We start from the raw sequence: 16,336 nt of genomic DNA on the forward strand, positions 1-16,336 counted from the left end.
GGTGACCATCATCTGAAAGCTGGGAACCTGACGATCAATTTGAGATGCAGCTCAGTATAATTTGTTATAGTCGTGAATCAGAAATAAACATGAATTAATTAATTTAAATAAATTGTGAAAGTGTATAGAACATTATGATAAAAGTATATAATGGCCATTCCCATGCTCTATTATGTCTCATAAGTTGTTGCAGCAATGTTTGGGTTAAGTTTGGGTTGTGCAGTTGCAGACATGCTGTGTATGAAGGCATCTTTTAAGGCACAAGAACCATGCTATCTGTGTGGAATGAAAGTAATCTACAGTCATGGATTTTCTATAGATGCATGTACGCTCATGGCTACTATACTTGGAAACAGTTGCATAACGTGTCAATAAAGTCCCTGTCACTGTGAATGGCTGGAATCCTCTGTTTCATAAACGTCACACATCACCAGAGGCATCTGATCAGGAGTCCAGTGATTAATGCCTTGCAGTATTAAGATTAAAATGAATCTTAAATAAGGGTTGTACCTCTAAATGCATGACAAGGCAATAAGGCCATGTTTTTCTATGATATAGTTCAAAACGACATGCTCATCATTAGCGGTAACAGTAATTGTAAGGTGAATGTTAACTCTCAATTATGTCAGCCAGGACTTTGGATATATTTCAGTAAGCCGTCAACAGATACTAGGTGTTACATATCACTTATTACCCGATCTTGATTGGTCAATCACGGCATTCTACGGGCTGTTATTTCTTTATAGCAGACCGTTGCTATGTATAACAGACCGTTGCTACGTATAACAGAATGTTGCTACGGGCGCAGTTCTGATTTCGGACTCCGGCGGACCGTTTTTGTGTCAAATTATTGATTTCTTTAGTAAGTAGCCGTGTAATAAGCGGGATAATGTACAGCGAGACGGTCATTGTTGTGAAATAAACCCAGGGTTTATTTCACAACAATGATCTGCTCGCTGTACATTATACCTTAATTATATTATATATTAACATCATATCAACATATTTAGGACCTATTGGCTTATACTTATTTGTACCTGGTTTGAAAAATGCTGAACAAACAGTCACGGCACATGCTCATCTGTAATATTGCCCTTGAAAGTTTTCCATTCCCATCTCTAGGTCAGCTGACTTTCTTTTATTAGCACTTCATTAAAATTCATTAATTGCTTCCTTTCTCCTGGGCGCAGCCAGAATCAAAAACTGGAACTGTCAAAAATTAGAGCAAGAGCAACTGTCCTGTGCTCTAGATACACAACCTGTGACAACCAGGCTGCTGCAAAAAACACCTCCACGCCCACCCCCATCTGTTAAGACAACGGTGCGTAGTAGAGAGAACAGAGATACCAGACAGAGAAACTTAAAGAAGTAGACGTAAATTTTATTTACTTGTTCTGTACATAAAGGGTCAATACCAGCACAGGTGTTAACCATGGGAAATATTAACACATGTAAATGGTATAAGAAAATAAAAGGCACAATTTTCAATTCTTAAGTAAGAGACAGGCTTTCCTAGAATATTTGAAGAGAGCACAGTAATACTGTTAATGCCATTACAAAACAAATCAGAAGCATGAGAAAAGCAAGTTCACCTCAAGAAAAGGAAATAATCAGGGTGTATTGCTTAATTAGTAGATTTCATTAAGTTTGATGAGGAAAAACCCAACACTGGTTTATTTGCACGGACCAGGAGGGATCAAAATAAGAGAAACCTGTATTTAATAATAAGGACATAAATGACATTAAGCAGCATTTGGCCGGGCAGAACCATCTCCCCGGCCAAGAGGTCATGCACAGAGGCAACCAGCAGGCATTTTTCCCTTTTTGTAAATGTCACCGTAGGTACTTTTGTTTAATAACATCACTCATTTTTAACAAAAAAAAAATGCTTGATTTAATAGCTGACAAAATAAAAAAAACAAAGAACAAAATTGGGATACAACTAAAAGCTGCACAATATTACTGAGTGAACAGCTGAGCGTTGAATTTTAAACGGAAAGCACTAGGCGGAGAGACAAAGGGGGGTTGAAATGGTTCGGGGTTTTTTTACAGCAGAAATGTAAAGGTCGCACTTGTTCGCGCAACTTGTTTAATTTGCCTACTGGTCGTAATTGGTTTGCAGCACAGTAGGAACAAAGACGCTTTCCACTACTCTGATAAGAGTCTGTTTTGCATAAAGAGACAAAAAAAAAAGTGTGCACAGACCAAATATTCAAGGAATGAAGCTGGTTGAAATCCTAAAATTGACAGGAGTTAACATTGCATTAAAAACATAAGGGGTAGAGAGAGGGGATTGCATGCGCATGAGAGAATGCATTTATCTTACTCTCTGAAAAAAAAAAAGGCATTGATGGGATTGGCTTGCTGAAACATTTCCTCCTTCCCTGACCTATGCCACTGAAAGTGGAGATTCTCACTTCAGTGGAAAGCCTTCAGTCCTCGCAGCCCACACTGTGACAATGTGGTTTTTTTTCAGCTAGCCTTGTAGTCAGATGCTTGTGGGAAGTGCTGGCCAGGGCTTACTGCCGTTGCTACTTGCCTTTTGGAATCCTGTTCAAAGCATGGCACTCCTATGCGGAAAGTTGAAATATATCATATAGTGCTTGGTGCGGTTGTCACTAAAAAAACCCTGCTAATCTCTAAGCAATGTCCTTTTTTAGTTCAAAATTATGTGAAGGACAGTTAAGGAGAGGTACCGAAATGGACATGCAAAGTTACCCCTCTAACATACATCTTCTCAAAGTCACAAATAAAAACTATTGTTGATCATGTGGCACAAATAATAATTAAAAAAAAATAATGAAATCACATATGGCCGTGTCATGTCTTATTATTAACAAAAGATAAATAAGTCTTGTCAGCCAGACTTGTGCCAGGTTGAAGAGCAGATGGGAATCTATAATGTCACAGTACAACCCTAGATCCTCCACAAAACCCCCTTCATCCTGACTCCAGTCACACATCACATACACATCAAAAAAACCTGTCAACCTGAATAACTCATGGCCAATACGCGCGCCTGTGTGTGTGTGTGTGTGTGTGTGCTTGTGAGATGGTTAAGGTACAACAGTGACTTGATTGTTTGGAGAAATAACATTTGACTGGCTGGTTAGCTCCTCATTGCCTCAGTGCTCTCCCAAGTCCGTAGGGATATTGCTGTTCCCTACTTCGTACAAATATCCTCACAATCGACAAAACAAACACGCACCGACACTTTCTAAAGTCCCCAAGACTTCAAACATAACAAATATTCAGAGAAATAAAAAAAAAAAACAGACATGTTGTGATGAAATGTGGGGAAATATCTATTGTGAACACACACGTATACATACACACACATTCACACTCACACTGATGCCCAGTGATCTGGAAATGAAAAGGACACTAATGCAAAAAAAAAACACTGCCCAGCCTGGAACCGAGTCATGGGGGAAAAGGGATGTGGGAGAAGTGGGGTCAGGTTTTTTTAGTTTGGAACCAATGTCCAAAGCTGTAAACAGTCCGAAAGCCTTGCAACGGTTGGCAACAACGGAGGGGTCGCTATCATGGTACAGCCCCCAAGCAGGCAAGCACGTAACCGTGGTGACACTGGTGGGGAAAAGGTGGAGACGGCCAGCAAGATTACGGTACAGGTCAATACTGGCGAGAGGGTTCCAGTCGAACCCTTGGGTCAGTCACTCTCATCTGGATTCTGGGGGTCTATGATTTTGACGTGGGTGAATGGGAAGAGGCCCCGTCGTCCGTTCACCTCTCCCTCCCACTGACCGCTGATGTTCATCCGTGAGACCTTCACGATGTCGCCAACCTGAGGGGCAGAAGGATAGGAGGCAGAGTTACAACAGGAGCAGGAGGACTTGTTTGCAGCAAATCCGAGTTTTAAAAATGACCTACAAAATAGAACATTTTTAAAATGCAGTGTGGTCAAACTACAGTGTAATGAGTGCATACGCTTTTTGTTTAAGGTGGCCATGATGTGAATGTTACTCAACCAGACCAGGTTTATTACGGTTTTAAGTTCCAATAACACTGCAATTTAATAAAATACCCTGACAACCCGGGACAATTGAACATTTGGGGCAAATTAGAACGCAATAAGGGCGTAACGATTCATCTACTACATCGATGTATCGATTTATATTCGTACGATCCAGCTACATCGATAGGTACTCGGCAAGTTGTCCTTCACGGGGGACGTATATCGATCTAAAACCGATTTGCAAGGTAAATAATCTATTGTATCGATACTAAGAATTTGCACTTTTTGTTTAATATTACACTGCCTTGTATCTTGAGAACTGTGGGTAACCAGCGGGTCCTGAAGTTGCACTTTTTATTATTTTCAAATAAAAGGTGTATGTATTTGCCATTAATCCTTGCGTTTACTTGTTTATAACCATAATTAATTAATCCCCGATTCCCTTACAAGAAACATTTTGAGGAATCCTGACCTGCACTGTCCAGTATCCAGCTATTTACTTCACAGTCAGTGATTGAAGTTACTGTCTCGATTTCAAGTCATTGAATCGTATCATATCGTATCGCTCCAGATGAGCCAAATATCGGCCATTAAATCATATCGGAACCATGGAAAGTGATACGTATCGTTTTAAAAACGTCAAATCATCACACCCCTAGAATCCAATAACCAAAAAGATCAATTCCACATTATAGCCACCAGGCAAATAACACAATTTCTACTTAAAGATGAACATGCAACTCATGAACATGCTGCGCTACTCCATATGATATGACGTGATCGATGAAGTGATATAATGCGGCTTAGTTGGTAACTGCAATTTCCATACAGCGCAACGGCAGACAAAAGGGTTAATTTGAACTTTAACTTGGTGATTAGCTGCTGCACCAGACTCTATTGTAAAGATACACACAAAAAAAGACAAGACAATATAGCAGAGTGAATAGCCTAGGGAAAAAAACTAACTGCATCTGACACATGGCCAATGCTTATTTTAAAACCTGCTCAAAACTACACTAGCTATAAACACACGTGTGAGCTAACACAACATCCAGTACATCTGATTCATTAATACACACTTTAAAAAATAAATAAAAGCAGACCTCCAAACCCATATTACACTGTGGTTTGAACAGACGACAGAAGCCCAGAGCTGTCGCTCAGATGGGTTTGTGACACTGACTGTGACCCCAATCTGTTAAAGCCATATGTTCTTTATCAGGATTAGAAGGGGGAAAGTCTCCATCATCAAAAACCATGATTGAAACATGAATGTGAAGGGACACTATTTGCAGCTTTAACTTCAGAATGAGGCTTCAAGGACATCTAGTCCTAGACATTATCTTTAACACAAATCCTTTACGCCATCCTGGAATGACAAAAATGCTACTTAGTCATAAAGAGCTTCCGTGGAGCCCATCGGGAAAAGAATTATATAAAAAAAAAAAAATCTCCATTCAATAAAAGACAAAAAAAATAGCTGCCGCTCACTAGTGTTCACCTTCACATTTCAATAAAGTTTCATTCAATTTTATACTTACAAATCTTCATTAAGAAGAAGCTGGTTGTCATGAATGCAGACTTTAATTAAAATTCTTAAGTATGTTGAATAAGATCTTGTTAATCTAGTATTTAGGATTTGTTGTAATTCTAGTTACAAAATAAAAACTCTAATAACTTACCGTGGCCACGCAAAAGCTTGGGGTAAACACGTATAGCATAATCAAATATGAAAATCATATCTAATTATTAAAAATGTAGTAATGAAGACTAGTACTATGCAACAAAAATGAACAAAAAATAGTCTGAAATGAAACCCTAAAACAATGAGGACATAACCTGATTTAATTTGTCTCTGAAGTGAATAAATAATGACTCATAGCTTCTGCTTCTTGAACCCCAGGGGCGGCAAAATAGCCACAGTACAAAACTAAAGGGTTATTGCTCGAAGCCATGAACTATTCTGAGCCAAAGACAGAGACAGATAGAGGAGACATGATGAGACGAGGTAAGGTATGCGTTTTCGGTGTAAGGCAAGTTTTTTTTTTTTTTTTTTTTTATCAAAAACACCACAGGAAATACTAGGGTTTCCGCTAGTTTCTTTCTAGTGACTGGTTTCTAGGATTTCTGGTGGCTTCCTTCTCTCAATCAAGACACTGATTACACGATACTGATTAAGCACAGGTACTAAAAGTTCTGCATTTTGTGCTTAATCTACGTAGATCCTATCTATTTATGCCTGGTGATTTGCATCTCCTTTCCAAAACAGATCAGTTTTAGTTTTAAAAGGAACAGTGTGTAGCATTTAGGGGGGCAGAAATGAAATATATTAATAAGTATATTTTCTTTAGTTTATAACCGCCTGAAAATAAGAATTGTTGTGTTTTAGTTAACTTAGAATGAGCTGTTTATATCTACATAGGGAGTCTTCTTCACAGAGCCGGCCATCATGTTCCTACAGTAGCCCAGAACGGACAAACCGAATACTGGCTCTAAGCAATGTCCTTTTTTAGTTCAAAATTATGTGAAGGACAGTTAAGGAGAGGTACCGAAATGGACATGCAAAGTTACCCCTCTAACATACATCTTCTCAAAGTCACAAATAAAAACTATTGTTGATCATGTGGCACAAATAATAATTTAAAAAAAAAGCTATTCACGTTTTCGCGTGGCGGCGGGAGACGTTTCAGTTGGTTGCAATTTGTACCCTCACCGCTATACGCCGCCAAATCCTACACACTGCACCTTTAATGATGCAACATATTGAAAGACAGGTGCCAAGATACTGTAAGATCAGTAACACTTTTGTGAAGAAATAAGTGCATTCAAATGTTGAATTGTTGAGGACAGACAATGGATTTATGTTTATCCAGAACAGATGCAACTGATTGACGAGTTTTCTTCAGTACTCCCGTTTTAAGCCAGGGTTGATGTGAGGGGGAGGTGAGGAATATAGGCATCCCTAAAGGGAATCAATTCTACCCGCACTGCAATTCAGTACATATGCATTTAGAAAAAAAACAAAAATGTCTCCATTATCCATTTCCTAGTCTTTGGGGACCGTATATACACACACAGCGCTTGCAATGACAATAGCATCTTTATTTCTTAATCGTACATAGTGAAATAGAAAAACATTTAATTAATCTAAATTAAGCTTTTGCAGCATTAGTTTATCTCAACTAATTGAACCCTGAAAAGTTCTGCCCATCTTTGAGCTGCCCAGTAGGTATTAGAGCTAGCACTCCTGTTGGATAGAAAGACTTAGGCAAAAAACAGACCTGCAGCCTTAAAATGGGCAATGTGTACAGAGACAACTTCTGTACCCCTCGTAACTTGTTCCCAGTGAAAACAAAGTGACACTGTGTGTTCTGTGTTAGGTCCCAACTTGCCACGGTCACAACCCTTACAGTACTTACTGGTGGGTTGATTGTTGGTGTTCTTCGCTTATCATACCAAAGAGAGAGAGAGACATCTAGACTAAGACTACCATCTTAGTCAGACCTACAGTATGTTCACACTGAACTTGAAATATACCACAAAAGGTTTTGTTATTTTACAAGAAAACATTTTGAGAATCAAAATTTACAACAATTAAGAATAAATCCTCAACAGTGTGCAAGGAAAGACTATGACGTTGAATCACAGTTTTCCTTTAGATGCCTCCTTTAGTATTTTGCTTTGTGCCTGATAGTGGAGAAGCATCAGTCTGAAACCGCTGCAGTGTAACACAGATTTGAGCAGCCCCTCTCTATTCCCAGGATTAGCAAATTATGGAAGTTCAGATATAGTTTTCACAACAGCAAGACATTTGAGGTGTGGTAATGCAGGCCTTTTGCTCTCATGTTAAAAAGCAGGGTGGGCGATCTTGAGAAATCAGCGAGACTACGCTAGATTTTTAAAAAACGATCCAAACGCAAAACCCGGCTCAGTGTTGTCAACACCTTTCCAATGAAAGAAGCTAGCAGCACTAACTCAAAAATCTCTAAATCTAGCAATAACTTCGCCAAGTCGGCTACTTTGACAGTCCGTCGCTTCGGGCCTCCCTGTAAAGCCAATCCCCCACAATTATCATTACGAACATGGCTATTGTTAGTACTCGAAGCTGTCAAGCTAGCAGTTTGTGGAAGACTCGGGTGAAGGTAGACAGGCTGGTACTGTAGGTAGCCCGTCCAAGCATTACATTTGGACCAAATTAAATGACTGGACGGAGTTTTTTTTCTCCAGAGAATTTGATTTATTGATTGCTGTTGGGATGTAATGAAAAGTTCAACTAATATAACTAAATTTTTCTAAAATCTTCACCAACCCTGCCTTTAAGAACAGATTCTAGTGTTTTAAAAAGGACAACACTGGGCCTTTTTAATGTAATGTAATGGCTAATGATGAAGATAGATTATAAATTAACTGGGCTTACATACTTATGAGTAATAAATATCTTAATAAACTACAAACACTCTCATAACATCTCTAACTTTTGTTGAACACAACTACTAACTGGAGCAACAGAAGTTTGCAAAGACTCCTACTTCTTTCTTTCAAGGCGACACACTTTTTAGTCTACTGAACACACTGTACATTCAGTATGCATTTGACCCATTCATACAGTAAGAGGCCGCACTCACGGGGTTAATCTTTAGTTACCCGTAAACAGAATCCAGTCTGCAACTGTAGCTTCACACGGTTCACTGCTACACCATAAGATTGCACAGAATTGCATAAGTTCCAAATAAAGCCATGTTTCAGTTTCAGTTCTCAAATGCTCGCCCATTCGTGAGCACAAACTCTTTCTCTATCGCCCTCTCTCTGTCTCTCTTTGTGGAGTTGGTTAAATCAACTTTTAGTTTAATGGAAGTTTCCATCTCTCCTCAGTCCAGAAGACATGTCTTGTTGACCTATTCAACTCATGTCAGTGTCAATCTGAATGAGGTATTCGCCATTTCCTGAGGTGATTGTTTATATCAATTGTAAAAAAAAAAAAAAAGGAACACAGGGGAGAGAGTAGAGAAGACAAGACTAATGTTGTTAGATGGAGCGGTCTAACCTTTAGCATGAATGCCATTCACCAGGTTTGCTCATGGTCCAAATTTACACCTCATTTCAGAGTCACAAGAATGACTGTACCCAGCTGTAGCGGCCTAGTTTACTTCCTACATCCACTGACACACTCTGATGTCAGTGAATGGCGGCAGAGATAGGCCGAGAGATACCTTGCATTTTCATCTCTCCCCTGGGGGCGTCACTACAGCTCACTCTGCTATCAGAGTGGAGCAGTTTCGAAGCCCCAGTACATACGTGAAGTGCACATTATGCATTACATGACGTGCTTTGACATGTTAGCACAGTCAAAGCAGATTTGTATTAGCCAGAGTGCACTGCTAAGAAATGCAATTGAGCTGTGAAATGAAACAGTGCTGCTGCCCATTTAGCACCGTCATATTGTATGATGTTATCACCCTAAAAAAATTGGATAAATATGATTTTGTGTTTATTGTGGTTACATAAATGTAATTTATGTTGCTGTTAGACCGCCCCATTAAAACATGCCTCCTTTTGTAAGGGAAGCCAGAGAGCAAACAGTTTTTGGGACTGCAGTGAAAATGTTGTTTTTGAAAGGCTAAATGCCAACAAATATAGATTGAAGCTGAATATTTTGTTAGATAAACACATTGAAAAAAAAACATGAATTTTGGAAGTTATTACATCCATATTTTTTCAATAAATTTAAACAATTACAGAGACGATCGACGAGAGAAGGTGGACTATTGCACACAATGTTTCTGTAAGTTATTAATGATAATAATTTGAATGCCAACGTGTTGAAGGTTCAAACTATTCGGTACAGCCCTAATGCTCACCGTGGTAGAAGTTTTTGTCCGGCTGCTGGAGTCGGTGGTAGAATTGCGTATTCTGTTAGAAGGTGAGTTTTTAGATGGGAGCGTAGATTTGTAGTGTTTCGATCTTTAGTCCGGACTTCTTTACGGCACAGTTTACAAATCAGTCGGTTCGCGTTCTCTGGCTCTCCTTTTTTGTTTGTTTTAAAACCAAAGAATCGCCAAATAGGCACATTTGCGAAAGAGAGAGACTGAATATAGCACAAAATTCCGAACTAGCGTTGCATAATTGAATATCATTCTGTTACGCTAATCTTGTCATGTCGCCCCAGCCTACTGAATGCTGTCAACAAGTATCATCCCAACACTACTGCATCAGCATGATGCCAGTGCCCAGAGCAACAAATTGAGTCAGCTTAATGCAAACGAGTAGGAATCACCTGCAGACAGGGTCTAAAGCCACTGCTGTTGGGTTAATAATCTTACGTTGTGACCATGCAGGAAATAGCCTTAAATGTTAGAGGACTGCAGACGAGCTGCAAGTTATCTTAAGACGCTTTCACACATAGAACCAACAAGACTGCTGTGGTAACTCTGTAGGCAGCACTGGTGTTTTCCCCTATTCTCATTACTAGCTACCGACTACTGCAATCTCAATGCAGAATGCAGTTACAAGAAATGGTGCAGTGCTGGAAATATTCCGCTTTAAAAGGTGTGATGTTGACTATTTCTGTCCTTTTCTCCACTTATAAACTGGGTAATGATTTTTTTTAACCATTTTTGTCTTTTCAAAAATAAAAGGTTACAGAGCAAAAATGTATTATGTTGCCCCATTATCTCTTGTGATTGATTAACTACTAAAGACTGCCAACAATGCTTACATGCTGGACCTGGGAATCATACAGCCTCTCCTACTAGAGATCCCAGTTAGGAAGTGATGATTTGAGGAGCAAACAAACTTCCGTCTTCTGTCAAACTCTGAATCAACATAACACACCCTGAAAGGCTTGAGGTGAAACACGATTGAAACTTTTAACCATAGGAGGTCAACAAAACACTGCCCTTCAGCCATCTGTTAAGAGATGCTGAGTAACCTACTACAACATGGCATAGAGATTTACTGCATTATGTTGCATTACAAATCAAAGGTACTGCTAAAAGAAAAATCTGATATACTGGTTACGTGACAAACAATAAGCTGGATTTCTCCCACGACCTTTATTCTGAATATGTTAATGATTTTATTGTGCTTAGTAATGTTACGTAATTTGAATCACAAATACTTAGTCTTCATGAAGTGGGTCAAATATTTGTGAATTCTGGAGACAAGTTAATTCACGCCTTTGGTAATGTTACGTAATTTGAACAACAACTGCATAAGTATTGTTGACTACAACACTTCAATCTCGCAATCCATTAAAAGTGTAATTTTAAAAACAGCCCATCTCCTAGAAAGGCAGGGAGGAAGAGAGGACGGGGAAAGAGGATGAAACCCATTTTTAGATAAGTGAAATCCCATTTTTAACATACCTCTAAAGCAAGAGCTGTTTTGTCGTAGGCGCAGGGCACTCGTTTCTGGATGGCCTTTGCCATGACGGGGCCGTTCTGCACGGACGGTAGAGGGGTGATGACTGCTCCGGGCGTGCCGGGGGGCAACGGCGACGGCGTCTGCGGTTGGGCGTAGGCGTGGACGAGGGCGTGGGAGGGCTCGGGGATCCCGTAGCTGTTGGAGTTGCGGGATCCGAGGGAAGGCTGGCCGGGATGAGGCGAAGGTCGTACCAATTTCTCCACGTAGGGCACGGGGATCATCCCCACGCGTCCGTCTTTACTCTTGGCGCTCCACCACTGCTCCTCTGGCTTCTCCAGGATGATAAGGATCTCCCCCTTCTTGAAGGGAAGGTCCTCCGCATCGCTGCCAGTGAAGTCATATAGAGTCCGCACATACTCCAGGTTCTCGTCTGGGCCGCCGATGGGCTGGATGGGACCGCTCACTGTGCTTGGGTACCTTGAGAGATAAGGAGGTAAAAGAAGGAGACATAATGTGGTTACCATAAAAATTAGGCCACTGTCAAGTGCATTAACATGAAATAGGGCTGCACCATCTTAATTGACTAATTGGTCGTTTTGGTCTTAGCCGACTATGACTTCTTTAGTCCTTTTTTTATGCATTTTCATGCTCAGCGACTTATTTCCATGAAACTTATGAGCACATCTCTGGTAAAGACAAGATTTAAAGTGAAAGATTTAAAGATTTAATTTGTGCGATTCAAACTCAGTTTTACAGATCTGTCGATTAAATCAACTAGTTGATTAGTCGAGGATAGTCTGATACTGAAACTCAGATATGGTGGGACTAATCACACATTTCCCTCAAGCATCAGATATTTTACGTTGAATGACGTTCAGTAAAAGCTGCCTGTGAGCGTCTACTAATGTAGCATTGAGAAAAAGGCTTAAATGAAACATCCATATTAATATCAAATATCTTGGAGCAAGATTTGAAAAAAATTCCAAATACAGAATGATATGAAAACACTGTTGTCATCAGTGCTAATAGACTTAATAAACATGCAAACCACAAATGTTGCCAGCATATTGGCTGGTGATTGTTAATTTTTCCAACCTCATGTGTTGGGACACCACACAGCCTTACTAAGAACAGTAACCTGGACATGTGGTGGCGGTGTTCAAACCAGTTTAAATCAGCAGGGTACTGAGGTCTGACTGAAAAGTGGGTTAGTTTTGATAAAAATAGACAACCTACTTAAGCTAGATTACACCAGTCAAACATATGAGACTCCAAGTGTTATGGTATTGCATCACTTACCCACCAAAAAACTGACAATAACCTGATATTTTCAGGTGGAATTTCATTCATTCATTCATTCTCACTGTGCAATATCATTTTCCACTTGTGCATCTTTGTTAACAGTCTGTTTATTGGCAATACCGTATATACTGCTCCTATTTTTATACTTCCTTCTATTTAAATAGTTCATATTTTGTTTCACTTTGTTTAGCTCTTTTGTTTTACTGTGTTAGATTTTTTTTTTGTACTATCCCCTTTGCTGCTGTACACTGCACATTTTAGACCAATAAAGGAATATCTGATCTTATCATGGTAGTTAGTGGAGTGGAGGTATATACTGGGTGACTTGTCCTTACCTGGGTGCTGGCTCTATCAGCGTGGTCGTATCCAGGTAGTGGATTTTGTAGAACTCCAGCAGAGCAGGGAGGTGCTCGAACTCTTGATCGCCGATCTTGAACCTCTTGCTGGGCAAAGAGTTGATGATATAGTGCGACACTTTGGAGTTTTCCGACACCGACAGCACGTAGTCGCCCGGGCAGGTCGACGAGTCTCGAACCAGAAACATGCCATGTCTCTGTCCTTGTAACCTATTCTGTGCCTCTTGTCGCGACACGGGTCCAAAATACCAGGCGGACCGATCAGCCGAGTCAAACCGAGCAGTTGACATTTCCAAAAAATAATAAGTTAATAATCAAGTCTACAAAAATGAGATAGACAATAAGTTAAAAACGTATGTATGCGTGGTGGTTTGGGATGGGCCAATCACAGCAAAGTGGAGGGTTTTTGGAAGATGCAGGGCTGGGTTAGGGTGGATTATTTCTGCACAAAACTGCTGCAAGATTAAAAAAGAGCAGAAAACAAACACAACACGACTGGTTTTATCCAACTTTGGAGCATAATGTGGTTCCTGTGTTTCAGCAGTCAGTGGCTGAGCGGCCACAATAGAAACAACTTATCGACAGAGAGAATGCGAGAAGCAACAAAGTATCAATGAAGCTTCCCTTTTTCGTTCCGCGTTCTGAGAAAAGCTCCTCTCCTTCTTCTACTAATAATGTATCTCCTCCAGTCAAGTGTCACTTATGAAGAAAAAAAAGGTGGCTTCAGTTTTTTATCTGATAAATCCTCATCATTGTCGCCAGAGTCGAAAAACGAAATGATTACTTTGTATCTCCTTGATCTTTTACGATAAGGCACGCGTCATGGAAATGCGTTTTTTTGAATCCCCTTTTTCTCTCGAGCAGACTTTTGAGAGGCAGCACGGCACAAAAAAATAAAAATGGCGGCCCCGCAACACGTCTTCACACACAGAATGATGATTTCACAGCTCGGCTCCTTCCTGCAGCAGCGTGCATCTCTCAGGTGTGCCAGGTCGTTTCTGCTGTAGCTCCGTTATGCGTGCATTCCTTGTTAACGACTCTATATTTTGATACTTTCCCCTTATTATGTCTCTGCTCGGTCCCCCCCCTCACCCGAGCCACCAGAAGTGCGAGTACGAGACCGAAAAATGGCGACGGGAGGGCAGGTCCCGCTTTCTATCTGCTGCACGTCACTGACGCCCTGGAGGCGGAGGAGGAGGAGGAAAGGAGGGGGTGGGCGGGTGACGAGGCCACGGACGGCCCCCTCCACCCCCAGAGCGAGGTGTCAATCATGTTTCCATGACACAGCTGCAGAACATTTTGTATGTCAAACGACAAACCATAGTGATGTCATCTTCATCAGAGGCAGACAGGCCTATTTATAACAGCAGCACAGCCCTATATTGTTTTCCTGCTATGTTCTAGTCCTTTTTTAAAAAAAAACAATGTGTTTAAAAATGTGCAAACTTATTTTATTCACTTATTGTATAATTGACAATATAATAAAACTTCTTCTATCAACATGAACATCTTTTACATCCATGTAACATTACATCTACAGTGATGGATGAAGAGAATAAATGTAGCAACACCACAATGTAAAAAAGACTACAAGTAAAAGTCCTGCATTTATTTTATTTGCACAAATTATTACAAATATTTTTTTTTAACATCTATTCATTAATCTACCTCTGTAAATTTGTACCTTTGTAAATTTAAATTTAAGTTAACATTCTGTCTTTTTGCTGCTACTACTGTTTTTATCACTGCTTTTCTAGACTCAAGACCAAACTGTTCTCAGATGCTTTTTTTAATTGATCAAATGCTGCACTTTACTGTATTTTGATTGTTTTTATTATCCTTTTAATTTGTTTCTTTTAACTTATACTTTTATATTCTTTTATTCGTAATTATCTTGCTTTTATATGTGTAACACTTCACTTTGAATTGCCTGAAATGTGCTTTATAAATAAACTTGCATTGCCTTTTATTTATTAGTTGTTGTTTTTTTGTAACTACACTGAAAAAAAGCCTGCAAAATGTCATTCCTCTCATTGTTATATTATTGGAATGTTAATACTGAGGCATTATGTGCAAGTAGCATTTTGCCGTTGTAGTTGATTTGGGAGCATAGTTAATTTTAAACTTTATGTTAAGCTTATCATATATTTTATTTGAACAATCTTCAAACGTCAACTAAACTTAGTACAATAAAAGTACAATATTTGCATTTTTACATGAAGTAGGTGTATAAAGTATGGCAACGGTCTAAGCTTCAAAGCTTTCGTGTCAGCCCTACTTTCCACCACTGTATAGATCTATAGACATCTCAAAGTAAAGGCCATTTGAGATGTTATGGTCATACAGCCAAGATCACTGGGGATCCCGTCCTCTAGGGTATTCCCTGGGCAGAATAAAGTTTAATTTATACATGAGTGACTGTAGATTTAATTATTATAACAGATGACAGTTTCGACATCTGACAACTCAATCATCTCAGATGGATTCCCTGAGGACACAGGCTGTCCTCTTAAACAACAAGTGCATGTTCTAATGTGTATGATGCATTTCTTTGTAGCCTATTATATTGTATTGTATGTCTGTAGCTTACTGTGGCTTCTCTAGCTCATATGTTTGAGGTACAGTATGTTTGCTCAGTCAACAGCTATTCCATGCCACCAGTAAAAAAGCTTTACGTATTTCCCTATTTTAATTTCCTGTTGTTCTCCAACTTCCCCCTCCATTCAATCTCATAATAAGTATTATCTGGCACAGAACTGTGACACATCGATTTGGAGCTCCCCAACCTGCCCAACCCACAACACAATATGCTGAAAGGGAGAGAGTGAATTTAAATGGAGGGGGTATAGTGCCTCCAAAGAAGCCTTAATAAAGAGTGATACACACCAAAGAATGCGTTGGAAAACACTGATTTGAGCACGACAAGCCGTCCAATGTGGCGGGGACAACTTCTGCTCGACGCCGAAAGTAAAATATATAAAGATGCAGCTCTGTTCCTCTGGTTATTGAGGTTTCAGTGACCATGCCTCATGAGGCTGCAGCTGGCACAGAGCAGCTCTCATCACTGCAGCGCTGTCTGAATGTTAATAGATTCGCACCCACTGGGTCTTAAGGGCTAAATGCCTGCCAATTCCCACATTTCCACAAAAGACGCAGTAATGCAACAAAGTGAAAAGTTGAAAACAAACAGGACTTCTTCCTCCTCAGAAGTATATAAGTAAAAAACTATGATATTTAGGGAAACATACTGTTTAACTGTGCATGTACCTTCAGTTGGTTTAAACCTTTGTTTTAGACATATATTCTGATTTTGTTACCACAAGGTCATGACAGCCAAGAT

General features: G+C 39.8%; 1 protein-coding gene across 1 annotated transcript; it reads right to left on the minus strand.

Moving 5' to 3' along the window:
- Nucleotides 1–1,360: 1,360 nt before the first annotated feature.
- crkl (v-crk avian sarcoma virus CT10 oncogene homolog-like) lies at nucleotides 1,361–14,157 on the minus strand. Its single transcript, XM_074617083.1, has 3 exons — nucleotides 12,976–14,157; nucleotides 11,341–11,815; nucleotides 1,361–3,805 (listed from the first exon to the last, which is right to left on the minus strand). The coding sequence occupies exons 1-3, from the start codon at nucleotides 13,284–13,286 to the stop codon at nucleotides 3,671–3,673; spliced, it is 921 nt and encodes a 306-aa protein (XP_074473184.1). The 5' UTR covers nucleotides 13,287–14,157; the 3' UTR covers nucleotides 1,361–3,670.
- Nucleotides 14,158–16,336: the final 2,179 nt, after the last annotated feature.

The sequence above is a fragment of the Sebastes fasciatus genome, chromosome 19 (assembly GCF_043250625.1).
Source record: "Sebastes fasciatus isolate fSebFas1 chromosome 19, fSebFas1.pri, whole genome shotgun sequence".
Lineage (NCBI taxonomy): Eukaryota > Metazoa > Chordata > Actinopteri > Perciformes > Sebastidae > Sebastes > Sebastes fasciatus.

Coding starts and splice junctions, on each gene's coding strand:
- crkl (XM_074617083.1), bottom strand. CDS start 13,286: ATGTCAACTGCTCGGTTTGACTCGGCTGATCGGTCCGCCTGGTATTTT. Junction 11,816..12,975: donor CTGATAGAGCCAGCACCCAG/GTAAGGACAAGT, acceptor TTATCTCTCAAG/GTACCCAAGCACAGTGAGCG. Junction 3,806..11,340: donor AAACAGCTCTTGCTTTAGAG/GTATGTTAAAAA, acceptor TCTGCCCCTCAG/GTTGGCGACATCGTGAAGGT.